The 23,655-nt window shown below is 45.3% G+C and overlaps 1 protein-coding gene across 1 annotated transcript in view; it reads right to left on the bottom strand.

Moving 5' to 3' along the window:
* Positions 1-6,430: 6,430 nt before the first annotated feature.
* Positions 6,431-23,655, bottom strand: part of SNTB1 (syntrophin beta 1) — a 236,160-nt gene continuing 218,935 nt past the window's right edge. Inside the window, exons 5-7 of the mRNA XM_046018798.1 lie at positions 20,776-20,972; positions 12,872-13,062; positions 6,431-9,682 (exon numbers count right to left, since the gene is read on the bottom strand). Coding sequence (XP_045874754.1) covers positions 9,590-9,682; positions 12,872-13,062; positions 20,776-20,972 — 481 coding nt within the window. The 3' untranslated portion in view covers positions 6,431-9,589. The remainder of the gene's footprint in view (positions 9,683-12,871; positions 13,063-20,775; positions 20,973-23,655) is intronic.

Here is a 23,655-nt window from a genome sequence, read left to right as displayed (position 1 = left end):
CCCTCGGCCGGTGTGTAGGGAAGCGGGGATCAGTGTAACAGGCTCCCGTCTCCACTAGGCGGCGCTGTTTTCTCCCTGAAGGCTTTCAGCACTGATGCGCGGGATGAATATGGCAGCCCCCTCCCCCACTCATTTAACCCCAGGACTGGAAGTTCATGCTCCCCACTCTTCAGTGAGCCTTCCCTGAAAAGCAATCTCTCTTGTCTCCCCAGTTTCCGTCGGAACTGTGTTCACCCAGCCTCTAACAGAGTTTTGCCACTGAGTTTCAAAACTGCAATGTTCGTGGACTCCTATGGCGCGCACCCGCGCTGTCCCTCCTCTGAGGGTGTGACGGTCTCACCGCGCTTCTGCCTCCTGCTGGGCGCCTGCCAGGACAGCGGTCGCCGGACTGTGGAGCCCCTCACGGTTTATGGCAACACAGCAGAGTGCCAGCGCCTAGATTCACTGTTCCCAGCCGGCCTCCCTGCTCCTATGCCTGGGAACTGCCACACTCAGCACCCCCGTTCTTCTCGTGACCCCGGGGATCCTCAGACAACGCCGTCCCACCTGGGCTGCCGTCCCACTTCGTCATCCGAGCCCCTTTAAGCCAGGGACATCCCCACTGCAGCAGGCTTCCAGAAGGTCCGGTTTGGTGCTCCGCGGCTTGTAATACTTCGTGGTGGCCTCCTTGAGCAGGTTCCCTCCCCTCCACTGCATCCTCCGCTCTGTCACATTAGATTCAAGTCTCCACACCTCCTACCCTCCAAAGAGTAGTTCTTTTCTTTTTTTAAGATTTTATTTATTTACTTGACGGAGAGAGATCACAAGTAGGCAGAGAGGCAGGCAGAGAGAGTGAGAGGGAAGCAGGCTCCCTGCTGAGCAGAGAGCCTGATGTGGGACTCGATCCCAGGACCCTGAGATCATGTCCTGAGCCGAAGGCAGAGGCTTAACCCACTGAGCCACCCAGGCGCCCCAAAAGTAGTTCTTTTCTACTTGTAGCATCACAGGGCTTCTTTTCTCAGATCTCCGACTGATTCCTCAGGTGTTCCGGATGATTCGAGAACTACCCGGCTATATCAGAGGCACCAAACGAACTTGGGCTTCCCTACTCCACCATTTTGGCTTTAAATTCTTATTAAGTTCAATTTTTTTTAATTCTTATTAAGTTCAATTAGTCAACACACAGTACATCATCACTTGGGCAAATGGCTTGGGTTGGCCAAGCAGCCCAAAGGCACATCAATAAGTGAACGGATAAACAAATAAAACGTGTGTATAATGAAATACTACTTACCAATACAATAAGACAAACTGAAATGGGCAGCCACAGGATGACTCTACACTGAGAAGAAAATGTCAGATACGTGAAATTCTAGAAAAGAGAAATACAGGGTCGAAATAGTTTCCTGGGGCCAGAGGTTGGGGTGACTGGAAACTGGCACCAGGAAACTTCGTGGTAATGTTGATGTTCTATACATGCTTGGGATGGTGGCTACACTGCCTACACACATTTTTAAAAAAATATTGAGTACATTTATTATTGTGCTGCATTTTTAAATTCTTTTTTAATTTGACTGCATACACATTTATCAAAACTCACCAAACTGCATACTTGTAATTGTTGCATGCTGTATAACACGGCTACTAGAGTGTTCTGTGATACTTAATAAAATCTTCCTGCCTTTATTTCCTTTTAAAACACCATTGTCCATGGGGCGCCTGGGTGGCTCAGTGGGTTAAAGCCTCTGCTTTCGGCTCAGGTCATGATCCCAGGATTCTGGGATGGAGCCCCGCATCGGGCTCTCTGCTCAATGGGGAGCCTGTTTCCTCCTCTCTCTCTGCCTGCCTCTCTGCCTACTTGTGATCTGTCAAATAGATAAATAAAATCTTTTTAAAAAATACCATTGTCCATTGTTAGCAAAGTCTTCACTGTGTTCACAGTCCTAGATGATTAGTAGTAGAGGAACCCCGGATCCAATCTACTTGATAAATTTGTGTATTCTCTGTTAGGTTGAACTGTATGAAACTGCTGATTCCCAACCGTTTCTGCCCTCGAGAGAGTCATCAAATGCAGTTTCCAAAGCACGGTGCCCTCGCTACAGCTCCGTTGGCTGTGTGAGGCCTGTGAGCCTGAGGAGGTGAGTGGGTGGTGAAGGGCAGCAGGTGAATCTGTGTGGAGAGAGACAAGGGAGACCAGATAGATCCTCGCCAAGAACGCACAGTAACTCCATCCGCGTTTTGGAGATTTTGTTTAGCTCAAGTTACATCCCCAAAGCGAACCGGTTGTTTTGACTTGGAAAACTCTGTTGGTCTTTACAACTGATCGGAGAAATCGGTTCCTAAACTTTTCAATGCCTTCCCGGCATCATCTCCACATTGCCTACCTCAGGGCCTGAATTCCCAAGTAAAAAGTGGTTCAAGAGACTTCAAATAAATGTGAAGATAAGCACAAAGGAGAGACCTAACAGGTCCAGAGACCTAGGTCAGCTTTTGACCGTGCGAGATTTTTTAGCCGAGGAGCTTCGGACAGACAGCACTTCATGCAAGCTGAGCTCCCAGAAGAGCGGGCTGGCCGTGAACTTGGGAGCTCTGCTTCCCACCAGGAGCTCCGCCTGCCAAGCAGTTGCTGTGCTTTTACACAGGGCGAGCATCACAGGGACCTTCCAAGGGAAACGCGAAAGAGGGCAGAGACGGGACTTCGACAGCAGCTGTGCTGGGGCGTTATTTCCCAGGGCTGTGAACCATGCTGAAAGCTCTCAGTCTTTAAGATGAGAAGTTTGGAAGGAGGGAAAGGGGGAGCCACTGGGCCCCTCCGGCTGAGCTGCATTGTGCAGAGATGGTACGTTCCGCAACACTGTTGCCCGCAGGAGCTGGAAAATAAGTTGCATCTAATGAACTCATGGATTCTTCTGGTTATTTCTAGGCAGAATGTTAAAAAAAAAAAAAAAGTGTCAGTGGACCATTTGTTTATTCTGCTGAATGTGTAAGACGCAGGAAAAGAGAGATGAGTCGGAGAAGGAACTGTGCAGCTTTCCAGCAGTTAGAGGAAATCCTGAGGGCTGAGGGCATTAGGGATCTGAAAAAATGGTTTCCCACTTCCAGCATGTCCGAAAGCAAAAGCCTCTCAAAGGAAAAAGATCGAACCTAAGGTGTGCGTATATAATCCTGGATTAAGACCTTAGAAATATTTACGGTTAGTGATTTCAAAGCAGACCCTCTCTGCTAGACAGAAGGGCTTTTAAGAATTGCAGGGGCGGGGATCGTGGTCCCCCAGGCACCCTGGTCCCCCGGTCACCCTGCGACGCAAGGGAAGAGAGAGCTGTCCTGACAAAGGATTGTGGGTGTGGCTCTCATCTAAGGGACTAGATTAGAACGTAAGACAGAAAAAGCCTACAGCGTATATGTTTGAGATGTAACTCACACATCATGAAACTCACCCTATAGAGTGGATAGTTCGGTGGGTTTAGTACACTCACAAAGTCGTGTAGCCATCACGGACTGTTTCCAGAACGTTTCCATCCCCCCAAACAGACATGCCGTGTCTACTAGCCGTCATTCCGTATTCTCCCTCCTCCCATCCCCTGGCAGACGCTGATCTACTTTATGTCTCTCCAGATTTGCCTCTCCCGGACATGTCATGTGCGTTGACTCCTACAAGTTATGGCCTTGTGTGTCTGGCTTCTTTCTCTTAGCGTGAGGCTTTCAAGGTTCCTCCGTGATGTAGCCTGTGGCAGGGCCCGTCCTGTTTCAGAGCTGAATCGTTCGTGGTGTCAATCAGCCACGTTTTGTTGATCACCAACTCGCGGACATCTGGGCCGCTTCCACTTTTTGGCAATTACGAATAAGGCAGCTATGGACTCTGTGAACAAGTGTTTTGCGTGGACATTCATTTTGCATTATCTTGGGTAGGTGCCTAGGAGAACTACTCGACTGTACGATAACTCCACATTTAACCTTTTTGTTTCCAGGGTTTTCCAAAGCAGTTAGCTGTACCATCTGACCTTTCCACCGGCCATGAACGTGTTAGGGTTCCAAATTCCCAGCATCCTTTCTAGTACTTGTAATTATTTGTCTTTCTGACAAATGACATGAAGTGTGAGGAGGGATCTCATTGTGGTTTTGATTTGCATTTTTCAGATAACTACTACTGTTGATCATCTTCTCATGGGCCTGTTGGCCCATTTACGTATCTTCTTTGGAGAACTGTCCACGCAATTCCTTTGACCATTTTTAGTTGGATTATTTGTCTTTTTGTTGTTAAAATGTCAGAGGTCTTTTCATATTCTGGATTCAAGGCCCTTATCAGATATATGACTTATAGACATTTTTCTCCCATTCTGTGGGTTATCTTTTCACCCTATAGTTTTATCTCGTATATTTAGGTCTATGATCCATTTTGAGTGGATCTTTGTGTAGGGCACGATTAGGTGCTCACGCTGGTTGTGGAATGTCCAATTCCAGGGCCCCGAGAAGTGCAGAGGCAAAGGGAGAAGAGGAAGGTCGGCTAGCAGAGCACGTGACACATGACCCATGGGCCACGGCTTGCCCTGTAACCGGCTCAAAGAACACAGCCTGTCCCCCAGCAGGCGTGTTCTCAGTCACAGGGAGTGTCTCGGGGCACAAGGTACATGCAGAAACCACGTCTCAGCGGATGTACACAAGAAGGAAGAAGAACATTCCTTTCCCACTCCAGCGCCCTCCTGTTATGAGCTCCTGTCGGGCCCCCCAAAGCTTGAAATCCTGTACAGTGTCAGACTGCTCAGGTCATTCGCGGCCACTCAGGACACCAGCTCTTAGGGCCAACGGTGTGTGGCTTTTCACCCAAGCCTGGAATTGATGGCAAAACCCAGAGATGCGAGGATGCACCTCCTTTGCCTGGCTGCCTGGTGGCGGTAGCCAGCGGATGCGGGGCTCGGAGGGGCAGCGTTTCCCAGCAAGTGGTGGGTACGGTCTCAGCGGCACCAGCCCTCGGGGCAAGCAAAGCCAGCGTGGTGGGGCCTCAGGTTGGGACAGCAGCTGAGCGTCTTGGACGCCAGGCAGTGGCATGGAGGAAATCAGTAAGCCTCCATGCACTCAGGATTGTTTAAAATTGATATTCCCTAACTGTAAGGTAAAGAAGTTTAGAAAAGGAAAGTCGTGACCATAAAATACGATGCACTTCAATATGGAGACGCTGAGGCACAACCACACTGAAAGATAATAACTCAGATCCCGTGTCCCTGAGGGGTGTACACACAGAGTCAGGTGTTCTGTGTCGATGACTCGAGTACCGCGTACACACTGGCTCCAGGTGACTCGTTCTGATAAAGTGTTTGATAAAACGCCCTGAACGAACCAAAAACAGAGTCTTCCATCCATATACGTGCTAGGTCCGTACCTAGAAAATTCAGAGTGTACTGAATCGGTCAAAACACGTTTTCCTGTGTAAAGTGTAGTCGGGGTCTAGGCTCAGATAATCATGGGTTTCACCTACCCGAACAACTCCAAACTTGGCCAATCGGTTCTTTAAAAAAGAAGGAATTTGAGGTGTCCTACTTAAAGCCATTTTCAGATCATTTTCTATTTCCTGGTATCCCCCAGCCCTGATATGTCGTTTTATCTTTTAAGACATTCATGTGGAAAAGAGATCATCAGACTTCCCGTGTTTTCTAGGGTAGAACAGGGTCATAACTGAAAGGCAGACCTAAATTTTGGCTCTAAGAATAAGAACTTGGCAACAATTCTCACCATCCAGCAGTGGAAGGACCTGCCTTGGGAAAGAATGAGCTCTCATCCCGCAGCTGGAAACTTTCCATGTCAGGCAGAATGAAACATAAGGGATGCATATACAAGGTCAGCGTTCCCCCGAATGTACTACTTAGACCAGGAGTATATGTGGGATGACTCTGGGTGGTACAGACTTCTTTAAAAAATTTAATTGGTGTACATTCATTTTTATATGTATATATTGTGTTGCACTGTTACTAGCAAATCATATACCCTAAGATCCTAAGGTAGTATTGCTTAAATTATAAATAAACTTTGGGCACTAATGGGCTTGATGACCTCTGAAGTCTCTCCAAAAGTGAGATTCTACAGTTCTAAATGTAATCTCACTACTACTCAATTTTCAAATAGTAGAAAGACTTCTCAGCCATAGACTAAGATTAATTATAAGCTACTTAAAACACAAACCAGGTTGTAGTAGCACAGAGAACTTAAGTATTTGGAGCTTGGTGTACAGGTTAAATTCCATGAAACTTTGGTTAAAATGAGAGCCAAGATCCCCACATCCCAGATGCAGACCCATCCTGAAATTATACACAAGCTACCCCCCCTTGCCAAATTTTCCAGCGGCATCCTCCTTTACCCATTAGCACCTTCTGGAGCCAGTCCTGGAGGAAGAGAATAGCAGGTTGTGTCTTCACACTCCCTCTGTGGCTTTGATGAAACCACCAGCCGGTCCACCATATTCAGAGGTGAATATTTATTTAATTCATATATAAATTTTACATGACATCCACGGTGCTATAAACATAGGCACATTTTTTAAAAACTCAATGTACATTCAAAAATTACTCCCTCTCCCCCGTCCACTCCAATCCCCTCACGATGGAATACCTCGTATTTGTAAAAGAAAGGCCAGAAAGGCTTCTCATTAATTTCAGGCAAATGCATTTTTCAGCGTTTTAATGACATCAGTTGAAAAGAATTAACTAAACACCCTACCTGGGTGTTTTTAAGAGGTTTATGGGTTTTTTTCCTTCTACTTAGTTCAAGTCAGGAAGGAGACTGGTAACTGTTATTTCCATTGGCCTTCTTTGAATCCCTGGGATGCTTAGGGCTCCCCCAACCTCACCAACAGCAAATGGGTGGCTTCCCACAAGTACAACTGAAATATCAGTCATTCGCATTGATTGGCCCTTAAAGGGACAAATGCAAATTTAATAATTCATTGATTCAACTAAGAAACGGATTAAACACAGAGCAGACTGGACAAAAACAAATCCCCCCAAATGAATCAGTTGATTCTCCAACTCTACCCAGGCATGATCCAGACGTCTGATTGTGTGTCGTTCACAACATTCAAACACACATCAAGACAAGATTAAAATCTACAGTGTAAAATCATTATGTAATTTCTTCAATTCAGAAACAAGGAAAAATGAGTATTTGAAATTGATTCGCCATAGCCACTCTGATATGACACACGTAACTTTGAAGGAAAAAACAAGGATGCATATACATAATTCTCTTAGTAAAATCATCTACTTCTTGCTAGTACATTTTAATTCAGAAAATGCATTAATTTATTCAAATGTATTTTTCCTAAAATATAAATATTTAAATTAAGTTTTTATAAATGCAGAGAATGTCATTTGTTGACCCCCACCCAGATAGTAATCAGTCTAAAACTCAAGTGATGAAGAAATATTTGTAATTATGATCATTTTAATTCATCTATAAATATAGAATAGGATCTTTGCAATTTAATTATGAGTAATTAACTCATACTTCCTGTAGTACTGAGCACCTTAGATTACAGATTGTTGAATTGAACTATTAGCATTAATATATGTATTTTAATGTTATTTACAATGCATAATTCTCTTGTATGACAACATTCCAGTGACTTCGAAAATACGTGATGAAAGAGTGCAGTATAATTCACACACGAATCAAAGCTTTCCTATAATATTCAGGTGGGACTTCACTCTTGAGCATTTGAAAATGGGAAACTGAAAAAAAAAATCAGTGACCTAAAGCTGTGTTTCCCAAAGTGTTTTTTGTATTTTGTTTTATTTTTTATTTAAGTAATCTCTACACCCAACATGGGGCCTGAACGCAAGACCCCGAGATCAAGAGTCATATATTCTACTGACGGAGCCAGCCAGGCTCTTTTTTTTTTTTAAACACTTGCTTCCCAAAATGCTCTGTCAGAAAGGAGCTCTGTAAGCTTTAAAGTGTAGGAATGGTAGACGGGGTCCCCCCTTGAAGAATCACAATGTATACCTTGATGTCTTTGAGGAGGCCCACAATCATGAAATCTGTTTGACATTTCTTCCCTCCGTTATTTAACACATTTTTGATCATCAAACCACTTATTCTCACTGCTCCCCTCCTCCAACAAAACACAACAAAACACCGCTCAGTCAATGCCCTTTGAAACTACTGTTACTTGATACACACTTTGGACGCCGTTTTTTAACTCAATAAACATATGTGTCTCCATGGGCAAAATTACATTCCTTTAAAAGTTTTGACTTTAAAAGCTCTTTGCATAGGTAGTTGCTGAAAGACAATTCTGAAAAAACACACAGATCGAATCCGGAGCATTTGTTTACGTAAAGTACAAGGGAAAGGAGAGTTACAAATTCTTACAGAAACTCTAGAGCTAATTTTTAAGGTCGGAGGAAGGCGACTCCAAAATCAAATAATACAGGTGTCTTTTGAGAGAATTTGAATTGAAAGGTAAAAATAAAAGCATTAAATCAGCAATACGCTCTATGTTGTCTGAAAATATTCTTGTAGAAAAATATCAGGTCATTATATTATTTCCCTGCAATTTCTAAGAGCTGTGGAAACTGTCAAAATTATATGAGGCTACTCTAGGACTGGTCTGAAAACACATGCACGCGAGCACAGGCAGAAACAAGGGTCAATAAATTGCTCAGTACTTCTGCGGAAAACCACGAGATGGGGATAATTAGTTAACCTCATATGAATTGTTTACATATATAAGTATATATATAATGTCATATATATGAGATATATATGCCACATATATATCTCAAGTGGCTATCTTTTAAAAAAATATCCGTAATTTCCTTTCTCTCAGTAAAGCTATCAGTCTTGGCTCGAAGACAGCACACATTGGTGTGAGCCCAGTCCCAGCTGAACCACTTCTCAGGCACACCACCCTTCTGCACCGCAAAGCTTTGCGACACAAACAGTCTACTTTGGCTCAGATTCCACCAGCTTCCAGCTCAGATCAGTAGCTGAGGCTTTATTTAATTCCCGCTCAGCATATGCTAATGAGAATACCGCAGGGTCATTCCACATCACTGAAAGGTACGTCATTAAGAAGAGAATTATAGCCGCTTCATACTTAAAACTGAAAAGGTGGGTTTCCCTTTGAAGCACTGCTCTTTCATTAGGAGCGAAAGTCAACTCAATTGGAAGGAGGCAATAAATCACAAAAAAACAAAAGATCATTGTCACTGGGGCCAGAGAGGTGAAAATGTCCATTCTTCAGCTACCTGGTTCTTGCTTAGTTTGGGTGAACCAGTTGCCTAGGACTGGTAGATGAGTTCTCGTGGTCATGATGTCCTTGACTGTCATTATTTCAAAACCAGGTTGTGTATTTATTCCCATTCACCCTCGCCTCGTTACCCTTCTACTGTTCTAGAAAGCCAGTATTCTTCTGATATTCCTCATGGTGTTTTCTTGCCCTCCCCTCCCCCACCCTCGTTGTTGGCGAAGTTGATAGAGAAGTCTGGGGCGGTGGAGAGGACTCCGGGATCCAGAGCCGACCATGGTATGCCACACCTCGTGTGCCATGCATGGTGTCTAATGTTACCCGCCGGGGGTGCAGCCTCCCTCCTCTTCTCGAAGGCAAACCCCCCTTGGTTCAGGCCACCAAGCCCAGTCTTGTGATCTTCGCTGACAGGAAGGAGTGAATGATGAAAACAATTGGCTTGGGGCAGGAATGAAGGTCCAGTTGCTGAAATTCCAAAAGAGAGCATGTGAGCGATTTTAAATTAACACTTGATGCAGAATTATGGTTTTAAATCCTTGCCTCCCAGTGAGGTTTAAAAAATAACTCTGTAAACTTATTTCTTACATCCATCTTTGCTCCCGAAATAGGTTCTGTGAAATTTACATAAACCAGTAGCATAAAATGTTGATGTTGCCTTTCTTGACTATCGAAACCGTTTGTGTTTGGTATCACAATAGTGATAGGTAAGCTTGAAGCAGGACTCAATGTCACATCGGAAGATTCAGTTCGAGTCCCAGTTTTAACATTTTAGGGAAAAAAAACGCTTTTGAGATACGTAATCTTGGCCAAATCACTTAAAATTTTTCCCAGTCCTACCTAATTCACAGGTTAATTAGAGTAATCAATGAGATACTGCGTGTGACCACTCAGAAGGGGAAGCCACACCGCTCAGTGGCTGTGTCCCCAGTGTCCTGTGCCCTTGGACTGTTGTAACATGTGTGTCGCCTGTCCGTTAAGGCCCTGCTAAAATCTTTCCCTTTTCAGCGTTTCCTACATGCGGCCCAACCTGTGATCAGAGAGAATGAGAGAGAGGAGTTGTTCCCAGTCCTCTTCTGCTGATGACGCTGTTGGGGAACAGCCACCTGAATGTGTAATAACATCTAGTAAAATTAGGGTTGCATTAATCATGAATCAGGCACTGGGCTGAGTATTTCTTCCACACCGTCTTATTTATTTCTCACAAAACCGCTATGAGCTTATAGCCATTATCTGCACGTTTTATACGGGAAACTGAGATCTGAAGAAGTTCTAAGACTTTCTGTGATGCCAGAGTTGGGGTAGAACCACAGTGTTCTGTTCCGCTAACACAGAATGCAACTTTTGGAAGGAATCTAATTTTATGGACAGAGACCCAGCTCCAAAGACATAAAAGGATGTGCCCAAGACATTTGGTGAGTTAGTTATAGAGACAGAAAGAGAACAATTTATTCAATTTCCTGCAGCCCGTGTCTGCTCCCTTCCCCAGAAAGGGAGAGGAAAGGCCTGGCGGGGCCTGCCTCCTGAAGCTGGAAAACCAGGCCTGGGGAAGCTGCGTGTGAACTTGCACTTCTCAGCGGGATGGACTGGCGGCAAACACGCAGTCCTGCCTACATCTTCCAAGTCAGGTTGTAATTACAGGCTTCAGAAAGGCAGAAATTTAGACATAAGTGATTTTCCTCACTGGCAAAAAGAGCCTTGATTTTTCAAGCCAAGAGGCCAAGAGCCTTTTGTGTTTTGGTTGTTTTGTTCTTGTTTTTGTTTTGCTAGGGAGCCGCCACCTTCAGGAAAGAGCACTGGGTCGAACGATGGATAGGGCAGCAACTGAACTACAAGTACTTCGAGTGAAACGGACTTTCAGATCACTCGTGTCTTTCCAAACTGCTGCTTCAGGCTGAACTTACTGAAACATACAAACAATAAGACAAAATCCTGTAAAACCCTGCAGATCCATTTTTAAAAAAAATATTTTTATTTATTTGACAGATCACAAGTAGGCAGAGAAGCAAGCAGAGAGAGGAGGAAGCAGGCTCCCTGCTGAGCAGAGAGCCTGATGTGGGGCTCGATCCCAGGACCCTAACTGAGATCATGACCTGAGCCGAAGGCAGACGTTTAACTCACTGAGCCACCAAAGTGCCCCACAGATCCATTTTAAAAGGAGGATGATGGGCTGGGAACTGTTCTCCGAAAAGTGAGTTCTGAGGTCTCCGAAAAGTGGTCTGGGGCTGCGCAGGCTGCTGCCCTCATCCGACTGCCAGCAGCACCCTCCGGGGTCGGTGCAGGGGGAGCATGGTGTCGGGACTGGGTGATGCTAGGTGCCCCTTCCACAACAGCCCTCCTCGGACTTTGAAATGAAGGCCTCATGCTCTCGAGTGTGGTCTCAGTTCTACACTTCCATCAGCCCCTGCTCGGTCCCCCTGAATGCTTTCTAGAGAAGTCCCAGTCCAGTCCCACCGGAGAAACCACTGAAGGGGCTGGAGTCAGACAGAGGGATTGTGGAAGGCCACAGGTTTCACCGAAATTACAAGAGCTTTGAAACTGAGGTTTACATCAGCATTTTATATATTTCCCATCCCTGAAATCAAGCAGAAGTCAATGAATATTTGTTGACTAACCTAGTGACTTAGGAAGGACTTAAAGAGAGCCTAGTTATTAGAGAATCAAGGTCCTCTTAAAAAGTTCAGCATCTGACAGCTTAAATGAGATGCTAGGTCTTCCAGAGAATGTCAACAGCTACGCTTGCTGGAAAGAACAGGCAATTCTCACCCTTCATGGAACTGAAGAAATACACTTTTTTATTGTAATAGGCAGGACCGATCGCAGGAAATCATGAATGTAAATACACTGGCTATTTGCATATTATTGCTACAAGTCTAAAAGTTACTTCAACTGACAAATCTGCTAATTTTGTTAGACTTTACTGGCCATTAGCCCGAAACTTCTGGGCCCTCGTCTGGCCTTCTCTCCACGCGGGTATCGCTGACCGAGTTTCTCTTTGTTCCCCGCTGCCCCTTCTACTCTGACCCTGTCCCCAACGGTCCACATGTGCTGTGCTCCTCGGAGACCTCCTCCTGGCGGGCCCTGCTCAGCTTTCGTCCTTGCACCCCCGACAGGAGCACAACGCCATGGCTAAATTAGAGACTTGATACTTTTAAAAAATGAATGGTGCAGGGGCACCTGGGTGGCTCAGTCAGTTAAGCGTCTGGCTTCAGCTCAGGTCATGATCCGGGAGTCATGGGATCGAGCCCCACGTCGGGCTCCCTGCTCGGTGGGGAGTCTGCTTCTCCCTCTGCCCTTTGTGTGTGCTGTCTCTCAAATAAAATAAATAAATCAATCTTAAAAAAAAAAAAAAGAATGGTGCATTTTGAAGCTGGTGGGACCCTATCTGATAAGAATTTAATTCTAACTTTCTAAGATTCCTTGGTTCAAATATTTAGTTGGTATGCTAGCGGGAAATGAGACCAAAGTAAGGAACTTAGGGATAATTGGATCTCATCATAGTTTTTCAAGGATCAAAGAAGACATGAACTTGCAAGGACTTTGTAAACAGTCAATGGCCACATAAATAAGGCGGCCATGGTACGTTCACAAGCCCTCACGGATGTGTTGCCCAATGAAAAACATAGGAACTCACGCTGTCTGCAGAAACACACTTACAATCTCTCCATCCTTGCCTCCAAAATCTAGATACAGCATCCTGATTCCATCATCTGAAGACATTTTCAGCTTTTCATAGGGAGACTGGATGATTGTCTTGGGAAAGGCACCCTCCTGTGGTTCGGTGGTAATGGAAAATCCGTTCTCATAATGTACGGTCAGACGGCACTCCTGGTTTTTGTAGGTGCAAGCTGAAGGGGAGAGAGGAGGAGAGTGCGGTAGCCACAGCCAGATCTGTCCATTCGCCTACGAACGTACCTTGGCCCATCTCCTCAGTCCCAGGACTAGCCACACATTGCTCCCCAAGTTGAAAATTAAGCGTTGCTCACGAAAATATTCTCCTCGGACTGATTTGGATACTGTCATTTAACTTGACCCATGAAACCAAGGGAAATAAGCCAAAAGAATTCCTTTTGCTGGGATTTACTGAATTTTATCCGGGCTCTAGACTTTCTCTGACCATACGGGCGTACTTACCTTCTGCTGGCTTTGTCAGGGAAAAAAAGACCTGACATCTGATAGAGGGTGAGCCAGCTCTGAGTTGTCATCATCACACACACACGCACACGCACACACACAGGCACGCAGGCACAGGCACCCCATTGCCACGTGCCCGCCCCATTGCCCGCCCCCGGTGAAAGGAGTGAGCATTCCTCCATTTTGTTACCAATGTAACCAACCAAAGAAGTCGGGAGTGAGGAACTTAAAAATAATCCCATTTTTATTTTTTTAAAAAGTGAAACAAATCTCATTTTATAACCAGAAATGAGTGTTTTAGAACGTCCCCTGACGATCTAAGGATCGTGGGTCCTGGGGAAGCTGGACTGCAGAGCGATTCTCAGACAGGGCAACTTCCACGGAGAAGGCTGCTTCCCGTCTCTGCTCAGGGGGTGGTCACAGGGGACACTCTGATCCGAAGGAACAAAACTAACACCTCTTGATTAGGACAGCAGTCCGCTTTTATGTGTGGTCCTCACTGCGTTTAGGAAAAGATAGCCGTGCTCGAAGCGTCTGAACTGACGGGGGACTGCCCCAGAATCCTAGTTCCTATTTAGGAAGACTTGCAAAGATTTAAACCTTTGATCAAAAGAGTTCTGGAAAAGGTTATTAAGTATCAGGTTGGATTTTTTGGCTCACAGAACACCGCATTTAACAGACCCCAGCAGGCAAGTAAATCGGCTGAGACCTTCATATACATCTGAAAGCTCTTTAGGGAAACCAGACGTTTTTCTGGGAGGGGGACCGAGTCAGGGACAGGGCGGGGTGGGGTGGGGGGAGGAGGCAGAGGGGGTTGGGAGGAGTTAAGGGAGCATTAAGAAATTGAGGAAGACACAAAAAAATGGAAAAATGTTCCATGCTCCTGGATTGGAAGAATAAATATTGTGAAAATGTCTATGCTACCTAAAGCAATCTACACATTTAATGCAATCCCTATCAAAATACCATCCATTTTTTTCAAAGAAATGGAACAAATAATCCTAAAATTTATATGGAACCAGAAAAGACCTCGAATAGCCAAAGGAATATTGAAGAACAAAGCCAAAGTTGGTGGCATCACAATTCTGGACTTCAAGCTCTATTACAAAGCTGTCATCATCAAAACAGCATGGTACTGGCACAAAAACAGACACATAGATCAGTGGAACAGAATAGAGAGCCCAGAAATCGACCCTCAACTCTATGGTCAACTAATCTTCGACAAAGCAGGAAAGAATGTCCAATGGAAAAAAGACAGCCTCTTCAATAAATGGTGCTGGGAAAATTGGACAGCCACATGCAGAAAAATGAAATTGGACCACTTCCTTACACCACACACGAAAATAGACTCCAAATGGATGAAGGACCTCAATGTGAGAAAGGAATCCATCAAAATCCTTGAGGAGAATGCAGGCAGCAACCTCTTCGACCTCAGCCGTAGCAACATCTTCCTAGGAACAATGGCAAAGGCAAGGGAAGCAAGGGCAAAAATGAACTATTGGGATTTCATCAAGATCAAAAGCTTTTGCACAGCAAAGGAAACAGTTAACAAAACCAAAAGACAACTGACAGAATGGGAGAAGATATTTGCAAACGACATATCAGATAAAGGGCTAGTATCCAAAATCTATAAGGAACTTAGCAAACTCAACACCCAAAGAACAAACAATCCAATCAAGAAATGGGCAGAGGACATGAACAGACATTTCTGCAAAGAAGACATCCAGATGGCCAACAGACACATGAAAAAGTGCTCCACGTCACTCGGCATCAGGGAAATACAAATCAAAACCACAATGAGATATCACCTCACACCAGTCAGGATGGCTAAAATTAACAAGTCAGGAAATGACAGATGCTGGAGAGGATGTGGAGAAAGGGGAACCCTCCTCCACTGTTGGTGGGAATGCAAGCTGGTGCAACCACTCTGGAAAACAGCATGGAGGTTCCTCAAAATGTTGAAAATAGAACTACCCTATGACCCAGCAATTGCACTACTGGGTATTTACCCTAAAGATACAAACATAGTGATCCGAAGGGGCACGTGTACCCGAATGTTTATAGCAGCAATGTCTACAATAGCCAGACTATGGAAAGAACCTAGATGTCCATCAACAGATGAATGGATAAAGAAGATGTGATATATATACACAATGGAATACTATGCAGCTATCAAAAGAAATGAAATCATGCCATTTGCGACGACGTGGATGGAACTAGAGCATATCATGCTTAGTGAAATAAGTCAATCAGAGAAAGACAACTATCATATGATCTCCCTGATATGAGGACATGGAGAAGCAACATGGGGGGGTAGGGGGATAGGAGAAGAGTAAATGAAACAAGATGGGATTGGGAGGGAGACAAACCATAAATGACTCTTAATCTCACAAAACAAACTGGGGGTTGCTGGGGGGAGGTGGGATTGGGAGAGGGGGAGCGGGCTATGGACATTGGGGAGGGGAGGCGAACCATAAGAGACTATGGACTCTGAAAAACAACCTGAGGGTTTTGAAGGGTCAGGGGTGGGAGGTTGGGGCAACCTGAGGGTTTTGAAGGGTCAGGGGTGGGAGGTTGGGGCAACCTGAGGGTTTTGAAGGGTCAGGGGTGGGAGGTTGGGGGAACAGGTGGTGGGTAATGGGGAGGGCACGTTTTGCATGGAGCACTGGGTGTTGTGCAAAAAGAATGAATACTGTTACACTGAAAAAATAAATAAAATGAAAAAAAAAAAAAAAAAAAGACTGCTCTGTCCCATCCTTAGCTCAACTCAGCTTTATAAACCAAACTGAACTTCACCTTACCACCTTACTACAAACTTCTAAAAGCAGGACCTTAGCTAATATATTATAGGTGAAATGTGTCCCAATCGAGGTGGCTTAGAATTCAAAATTCACGTCTTTCCACTCTGTGCCATGTATCTTTCTCAAACTCTGGCAGTCGGGGTGGAGAGGGACCTTGGCAAAGAGTCAGAGTATTAACTGTACAGCTGGGGGACCTTCCAGGTTTGGGGGAAAGGGACAGGGGACGCTATCTGCTCACAGAATAAGGTGGCCTTTAATTGGAGCTCTGGTTAAAAGTGTACCCCTTCCTCTGACTTCCAATTTGTAACTAAGGGTTGATCTTTCCCAAAGGTCCACTACATTCTCTAATAGATTTCTGAGTCCTTCTGAGCAGAGCCCCTCCATAAATCTCATTTTCTCAGAAGATCCACAGACCCCTGCCATCCCCGCAGTCCTGGGATGGCCAAGACAGTGGCCTGGGTCTAGGTATGGTTTCCCATCTTGAATCCCTATTTCTGACCCTCTTTACTTCTATTACCCGTAGAATAAGTGGGCGAATGAGCTTTAAACAGGTTTTTCTTTTTCTTCCTCTGTATTTGAACTTTAAAGCTATGCCTTCAGACATTCAGAATCAACTGATTATGGTTACTTACAATTCTGGTTGACCTCAGCTGGTGTTCACAGCCTTCCTGTAATGGAACTGATTATCTGAAAATGTTCTCAATCCACACAGGACAAATCGAACACATTAGCAAGTTAACTGAAGCTCTGATTAAAACACAAGGCCCATTCCCCAACTCCCACAAGGCATCTTTCTATCTGTGACCGGGATGCACCTGCGGTCATGGCAGAATTCCTTCTCTCCCACCACCATGCTAACTTACTGCACACAGTGCTTTGCGGTTTCCTTTGGCTGGTCTGCCAACCGCTCCGTGGCTTTCCTGTCTATGCAGAGTTCAGCTTATTGAGAAAGAAAGATTTTACAAAATCTGCGGAATGTAAACCAAACCAAATCCCCTTGGCCTTCTCCATTCTTTCCTAGAACACTCCTGAATTTGTGGCAAGGGGTGTGAACTTCTCCGGTATTCACACGTATCCGTTCATTAGATCTAGTTTTCTGGTTTTCCAACTCTCAGGTCCAAAGCTGTAGGGTTTTTTGTTTTTTGTTTTTTGTTTTTGCCGTAGAGACGCAGCATAAAAGTAAGAGCTCTGGGGACACTCTCAAAAGGTTTCCAGCAATGATGGGAAATGGCCGGGGGGCACCAATCAGTTTCAGGGTAATTACAAAAACAGCGATTTTGTTGCAATTGCTGCGTCAGACATTCTACAAAACATCTGGTTTTTCATGTTTCCACGCGTAGAGGAAATGTGGAGAAACCCCGCCGCACACTGACCCGTGTCCCATCTTTTCCACTACTCCTGAGTGGGAGTTGCTCCTGGGGGAGGCTGCTCCCTGGTGCGGTGCTGCTCCCAGAGGGCCCCGTGACCCAGGAGCATCCATACCACCTGGGATGTTACCAGGTACAAATTCTCAGGTCCCAACCCCAAACGGCTGAATCACAGCAATCTGAGGTTTTAGGAGTAAACCAAAAAGAACTTTACTTCTGTTGTTTGGAAACGCTGCACCTACGATGTCTTACGGGAAATCCGTTCCTCTAGAGCACAGCAGCATGGTAGGACTCTGGGCCGTGACGGAAATGTTCTAGATTTGCATCACCTTTCATGGTAGCCATTAGGAAGCACAGAGGGGTGACTGAGCCCTAGAAATGGGGCTCATGTGATTAAGGAATTAATTTAATTTTAATTAATTACATTGAAATAGCCACACATGACCAGAAGCTAGCACACTGGACAGCACAAGTTTGGGGACATAATGACAAGGGTAACAACTAATCATTAATAATAACACGTAGAGAGAGCTTATGTGTCAAGCACTGGGCCAGGAGATTCATGTGGGTTATTTCTCCTCATTCCTGACAACAACTCTGTGAGGTGGGTACTAGTATTTCCTTCTTTTTAACAGATGAAGAAAACGACAGATGCGAGTAAGAGTAAGTAAGAGATTAAGAAAGAAATAGGAGGCATGCCTGGGTGGCTCAGGTTGTGTGCGTCTGCCTTTGGCTCAGGTTGTGATCCCAGGGTCCTGGGATCGAGCCCCACCTCGGGATCCCCGCTCAGCAGGGAGCCTACGTCTCCCTCTGCCTTTCTCTCTCTGTTTCTCATGAATAAATAAATAAAATCTTAAAAGAAAAAAAAAGGAAAGAAAGAAAGAAATAGGACTGGAATTTGAATCCAGGGCTTTCTGGCTTCCATCTCACACCATGGCTGTTTCCCTGTACTGGTTCCCCAGAGACAAAGAGAAGTGAAAGAACAGGAGAAAACACGACAGAAGAGGGAAAGGGGACAGCAGTCTAAGCAGCAGCCGGTGGGACCGAAAGGTGGATTTCCGGGAAGACCGCGGCTGAGGAGAGGAGCTACTCTGTCACATACGCCCTCGTGATGAGTGATGGCAGGAGACGTGGGAGACAGGCCGGCCTTCAATCTCAGAACCAGAAACAATCCGAGATCTCAGAACCAGGAGCGACAGCATCAACGACACTGTTAACTGTACGGGGTGGCGGCTGCTGAAAATCACCGGGTTCATGTGGACTCCACTTTAGCAAATGGACACGATTTAAAAAAAAAAAAATTTTTTTTAAAAGATTTATTTATTGGGGCGCCTGGGTGGCTCAGTGGATTAAGCCGCTGCCTTCGGCTCAGGTCATGATCTCAGGGTCCTGGGATCGAGCCCCGCATCAGGCTCTCTGCTCCGCAGGGAGCCTGCTTCCTCCTCTCTCTGTCTGCCTCTCTGCCTACTTGTGATCTCTCTCTCTGTCAAATAAATAAATAAAATCTTTAAAAAAAAAAAAAAAAAAAAAGATTTATTTATTTATTTTAGAGAGGTGGGGAGGGCCCGAAAGAGAGGGAGAGAGAATCTCTAGCAGACCCTGTGCTGAGTGTGGAGCCCGATGCGGGGCTCGATCTCAGGACCCCAAGATCAGGACCTGAGCCAAAACCAAGAGTTGGATGCTTAATGGACTGAGCCACCCAGGTGCCCAGTGTCTAAGATTTTACAGTATACACTTAGCTTATTCACTTTAGCTGAAATTCACATTAGTTTCTAGCCTCTAATTTTATCTTTGGTCAATAAAAAAATTATCTATATATTTACATACAGATGCATTTCTATCTGTCTGTCTGTCACCTATCAAGCATCTGATTAGGAGAGTGCCATGAAAACCATTCATCACAGCAGCCTGAACAGAACTGCTGGGTTCTGACCAGCGCTACAGCAGTGCGTCCATGCCTCGGTAGGCCCTGGAGTCAATGAAGAATGGGCTTTACACAACATAGTGTTCAAGTCGGTCCTGACATTTATTAGTTCTGAGATCCTAGACAAGTTACTTAACCTTTCTTAAGGATTTGCTTCCAGATTCGGTAAAATCAGACTGGCAAGGGAATTGTGAGGATTCGATGAGAGAAGGCAATGATTTGTGATGCGGGACACACACAGCCCTGAATCCAAAGTTCCACAAATCTAAGCAGTATTTACATTGATATGTGCATTCCATTTAATTTAATTTTTTAAATGTTGGTCTTGCCTCGATTCACTGACTTCTGGATCCATAATAGGGTTGTTTCTCATAGTGGGGAAAACACCAAGAGACATTACATGAAATGCCTAGCACGTCCTGAGTATACTCAATAAATAAGACAGTATAGAAGGGGTCTTCCTGGGGCGCCTGGGTGGCTCAGTCCTTAAGAGTCTGCCTTTGGCTTGGGTCATGATCCCAACGTTGTGGGACAGAGCCCCACATCAGGCTCCCTGCTCAGCGAGGAAGCTGCTTCTCCCTCTCCCTCTGCTTGTGTTGCCTTTCTCGCTGTGTCTCTCTCTGTCAAATAAAAAACCAAAATCTTAAAAAATATATATATATATATGTATATGTATGTGTGTGTATGCACATACATATATATGTGTGTATATATATGTCTTCCTTCTACAAACATGTAATCCATGTAAATAATCCACGTAAACAGTCCTTTCTCAGAGCTCTGCATGAATGGGGCCGCGCTCACGGTGCGCTCCTTCCGTCCCCCCTTGGCGTCAACACTCAGACCAGCGGCACCGCTGTCTCTTCTCAAGGCTCTACCCTTTGCTGTTGAAACCCAACCTGCCCCACACACAATGCCTCTGTTTCCTGCTCTTTTTCAGAAACTGGTGCCCCAGATTCTCCATCAATTCCATGAGCTACCAAAATCATTATTTCCAAGAATTTTACTCTGTGATAAATGACTCAGAGTCAGTCTCCGCTATTAAAAACAAGAACCTGCTAGTCGGTCTGAGTGCCTCAAAGCTCATGCCTGCAGGAAGTCCCCCGGGGGGGGTCACAAGTAGGAAAATGACCTCTGAGTCTCTAGGTGACCAACCCCTTTTTCCATGGAGATGGGAAAAGGCTGACATTTGAATAGGCAAACGGTGCCCTAATCTGGAAGCATTTAAGGTCACTTGTGGAATTCCAAACAGCCCAAAAGGCCAAGCCTGGAACTACGCCAAGGAGGGGTGGGGGAATGGGGTGCGCTGGTGCCCTGAGAGCCGGTGGGGCTCACCTGTGGTGACTTCAGTGATCAGTTCCGCCGAGTTGTGGCAGCCCTGCACGATGGTCCTCGTCCAGTGGGAGAGGTCCCTGCTGGTCTCGGCCCTGAACAGGTGCGTTTCAATCCCCTGCCTGGTGCCCGTTCGTGTCGCGAAGGACAGATCCACACCAGCCTGGGGAGAGCCTTTGCCTGGACCTGAATGGACCAGCCTGTTGAGAGAGAGAGAGAGAGAAAATCATCAAACCGGAAGCCACCGTGTTCCCGACTTGTCACCTGGTAAAAAGCTCCCAGATTGGTGATTTGCTCTCGGTTTTCCGCCCTAGACCCAGAGGGTCTGCTCTCGTGCTAGTATTCCTCATGGCTTTTCTGCCTTCCACTGAGCCAGCTCGTCCCCAGGGCTAGAGTGGGACTTAAAGGTGCCCCGGGGCCTGCGTCTGGTGACACGTGCAGAGTTGTTGAATGACATGCCTTTAATGAGACAAATTCAACCACGCTTGCTCTGCCAAAGAGAGAATTAAGAAAGCGCAAAAGAGAACAATTGAAAGAATGTGCCGGTTCCTTCCTCTCCGTTCCATTCCTGGGCATATGTATGCCCCAGGGCGAGCGTGACACTGTTTCCTGTATCAGATTCCCTTCCCCTGTGTTCCTTGTGGTCTGCAGCATCTGGCTGCGCCCAACGTCCTTCTGGGGACGCGTCCGTCGGGCATACAGCGTCCAAGTGCAAGCAAACCAGCAGGAGACTCAGCGGAAGAAGGAGCGATCTGTGCCCTTGTGCTAAGCGATCCTGTGCCCAGAAGAGCTGGTGATACTGGGCTTCCTGAGAAAAGGAAGAGAACTGGGGCGTCTGGGTGGTTCAGTAGGTTTAAGCCTCTGCCTTTGGCTCAGGTCATGATCCCAGAGTCCTGGGATCAAGCCCCGCATCAGGCTCTCTGCTCGGCGGGGAGCCTGCTTCCTCCTCTCTCTCTGCCTGCCTCTCTGCCTACTTGTGATCTCTGTCTGTCAAATAAGTAAGTTAAAAAAAAATCTTTATTAAAAAAAAGGAAAGAAAAGGAGGAGAACTGTACTTTATGGGAGATTTCAGGGGATTCCGAGGGTGATCTTTACCACGTGATGTTCAGCCTGGCTTTAAAACACAGGCCCAGCATAAACTGTGACTCCCGCAGTAGATATTTTCCGAGAGGCCAGACGGAAGAAAAGAGGACTCTCAGACTCCGAGTGCTACCCTTCTGAGCAGCCACTGGCTCCTATTTCTCACGTGTCCCCTTTGACCCCCTGGGTCTCTCCTGCTTTCTCCTTCTCCTTGGTATCTCAGCCTCCTTTGGGGAGAAATGCCGCTATCAATAATTTGCAGGCTAGCACGAGTATAATTTAGTAAATGTTACCTCTCCCCAGGATATTTGCATTTCCAGCCTTATCTTTTAATACGACGATTTGTTAGAGGAATTCCAGGTGTCTATTCACGTGGTGCATGGGAGAGGTACCTTCTTAGGCAAAGGGCTTATTCTCTCCAGATTAAGAACTGCACAAAGGAAATCCAAAAGCTTATTTTCTCTCGTAAGCTTAAAAATTGTAAAGCAAATGTATTGGTGAAATAAAACATCGCATGCTGTTGAGTTTCTAGCAACGAGCTTGTTGTATAACTCCGAGGAGCTTTCTTTTGTCCACAAATTGGTGGGAGGGTTGTTTGGCAATGCTGACCTGAAGACAAAGGGTTGTTGAAAAGCTTTTTGGTTGCAAAATTCGTTGAGGATAGAGAAGTATCCAAGAGACAACAAATGTGGGCAAGAATAGGGAGAAAAGAGAACCCCTGCACACTGCTGGTGGGCATGGAAATTGGTGCAGCAACCAGATTGGAAAACAGTATGGAGGTTCTGCAAAAACAAAATTAGAATTAGAACCACCAGGTCCACCAATGCCACCTCTGGGACTATGTCTGAGGTATGTCTCAAAGACACATCTACAACACCATGCTCTCTGCAGCACTATTCACAAGATCCAAGATATAGAAAAGATACAGAAATGCCACCTCTGGGACTATGTCTGAAGGAGGCAAAATCAGTATCTCAAAGACACATCTACAACACCATGCTCTCTGCAGCACTATTCACAAGATCCAAGATATAGAAAAGATACAGAAACAACCTTACATGAGCCTTGGTAAATGGGTAAACAGGGCACGTGTGCCCAAGCATGCACACACGCACACACGATATGTAGTATTCAGCCTTAAAAAGGAAGGAAATCCTGCCATTTGCAACAGGATGGATGAACCTGGAGGGCATTATGGCTAAGCAAAATAAGGCAGACAGAGAAAGACAATATTGGGTGTTATTATTCAAATGTGGGATCTGAAAAAGGTCCAGCTCATAGAAACAGAGCAGAATGATGGCTGCCAGTGGCTAGAAGGTGGGAGAAATGAGGGAGATGTTGGTCAAAGGGTACAAACTTTTACTTATAAGATGAGTAAGTCCCGAGGATCTAATGTACAGCATGATGACTGTACTTAATGATAATACTGTATTGTATACTTGAAATTTGCTAAGAGAGTAGATCTTAAGCATCTTCCCACACACGCGTGCCCCAAAAGTAACTAGGTGAGGTGCTGGGTGTATTAATTAACTTGATTGTGGTAATCATTTCACCATATATATGTATATAAAATGATTATCTTGTATATTTTAAATTTTATGAATAACACCTCAATACAAAATAATAATAAAAGAGAAGGTCCACGAATCTCATTGAGAGAAGAATCTGGGACAGTGTGCTGACATGGTTTCCAAAATCTAGGAGAGACTAAAGGAAAAGTAAAGCATAAAAAAAAAAAAAAAAAAGTAAAGCATTTCTCAAAAGCCTGTCATAGGTTTTAAAGGGACTGAGGGCCGGGAAAAA

Source organism: Meles meles, chromosome 1, assembly GCF_922984935.1.
Source record: "Meles meles chromosome 1, mMelMel3.1 paternal haplotype, whole genome shotgun sequence".
Taxonomy (NCBI): Eukaryota; Metazoa; Chordata; class Mammalia; order Carnivora; family Mustelidae; genus Meles; species Meles meles.
The sequence above is the reverse complement of the archived record's forward strand: the minus strand, read 5'-3'. Positions and strand labels throughout refer to the sequence as shown.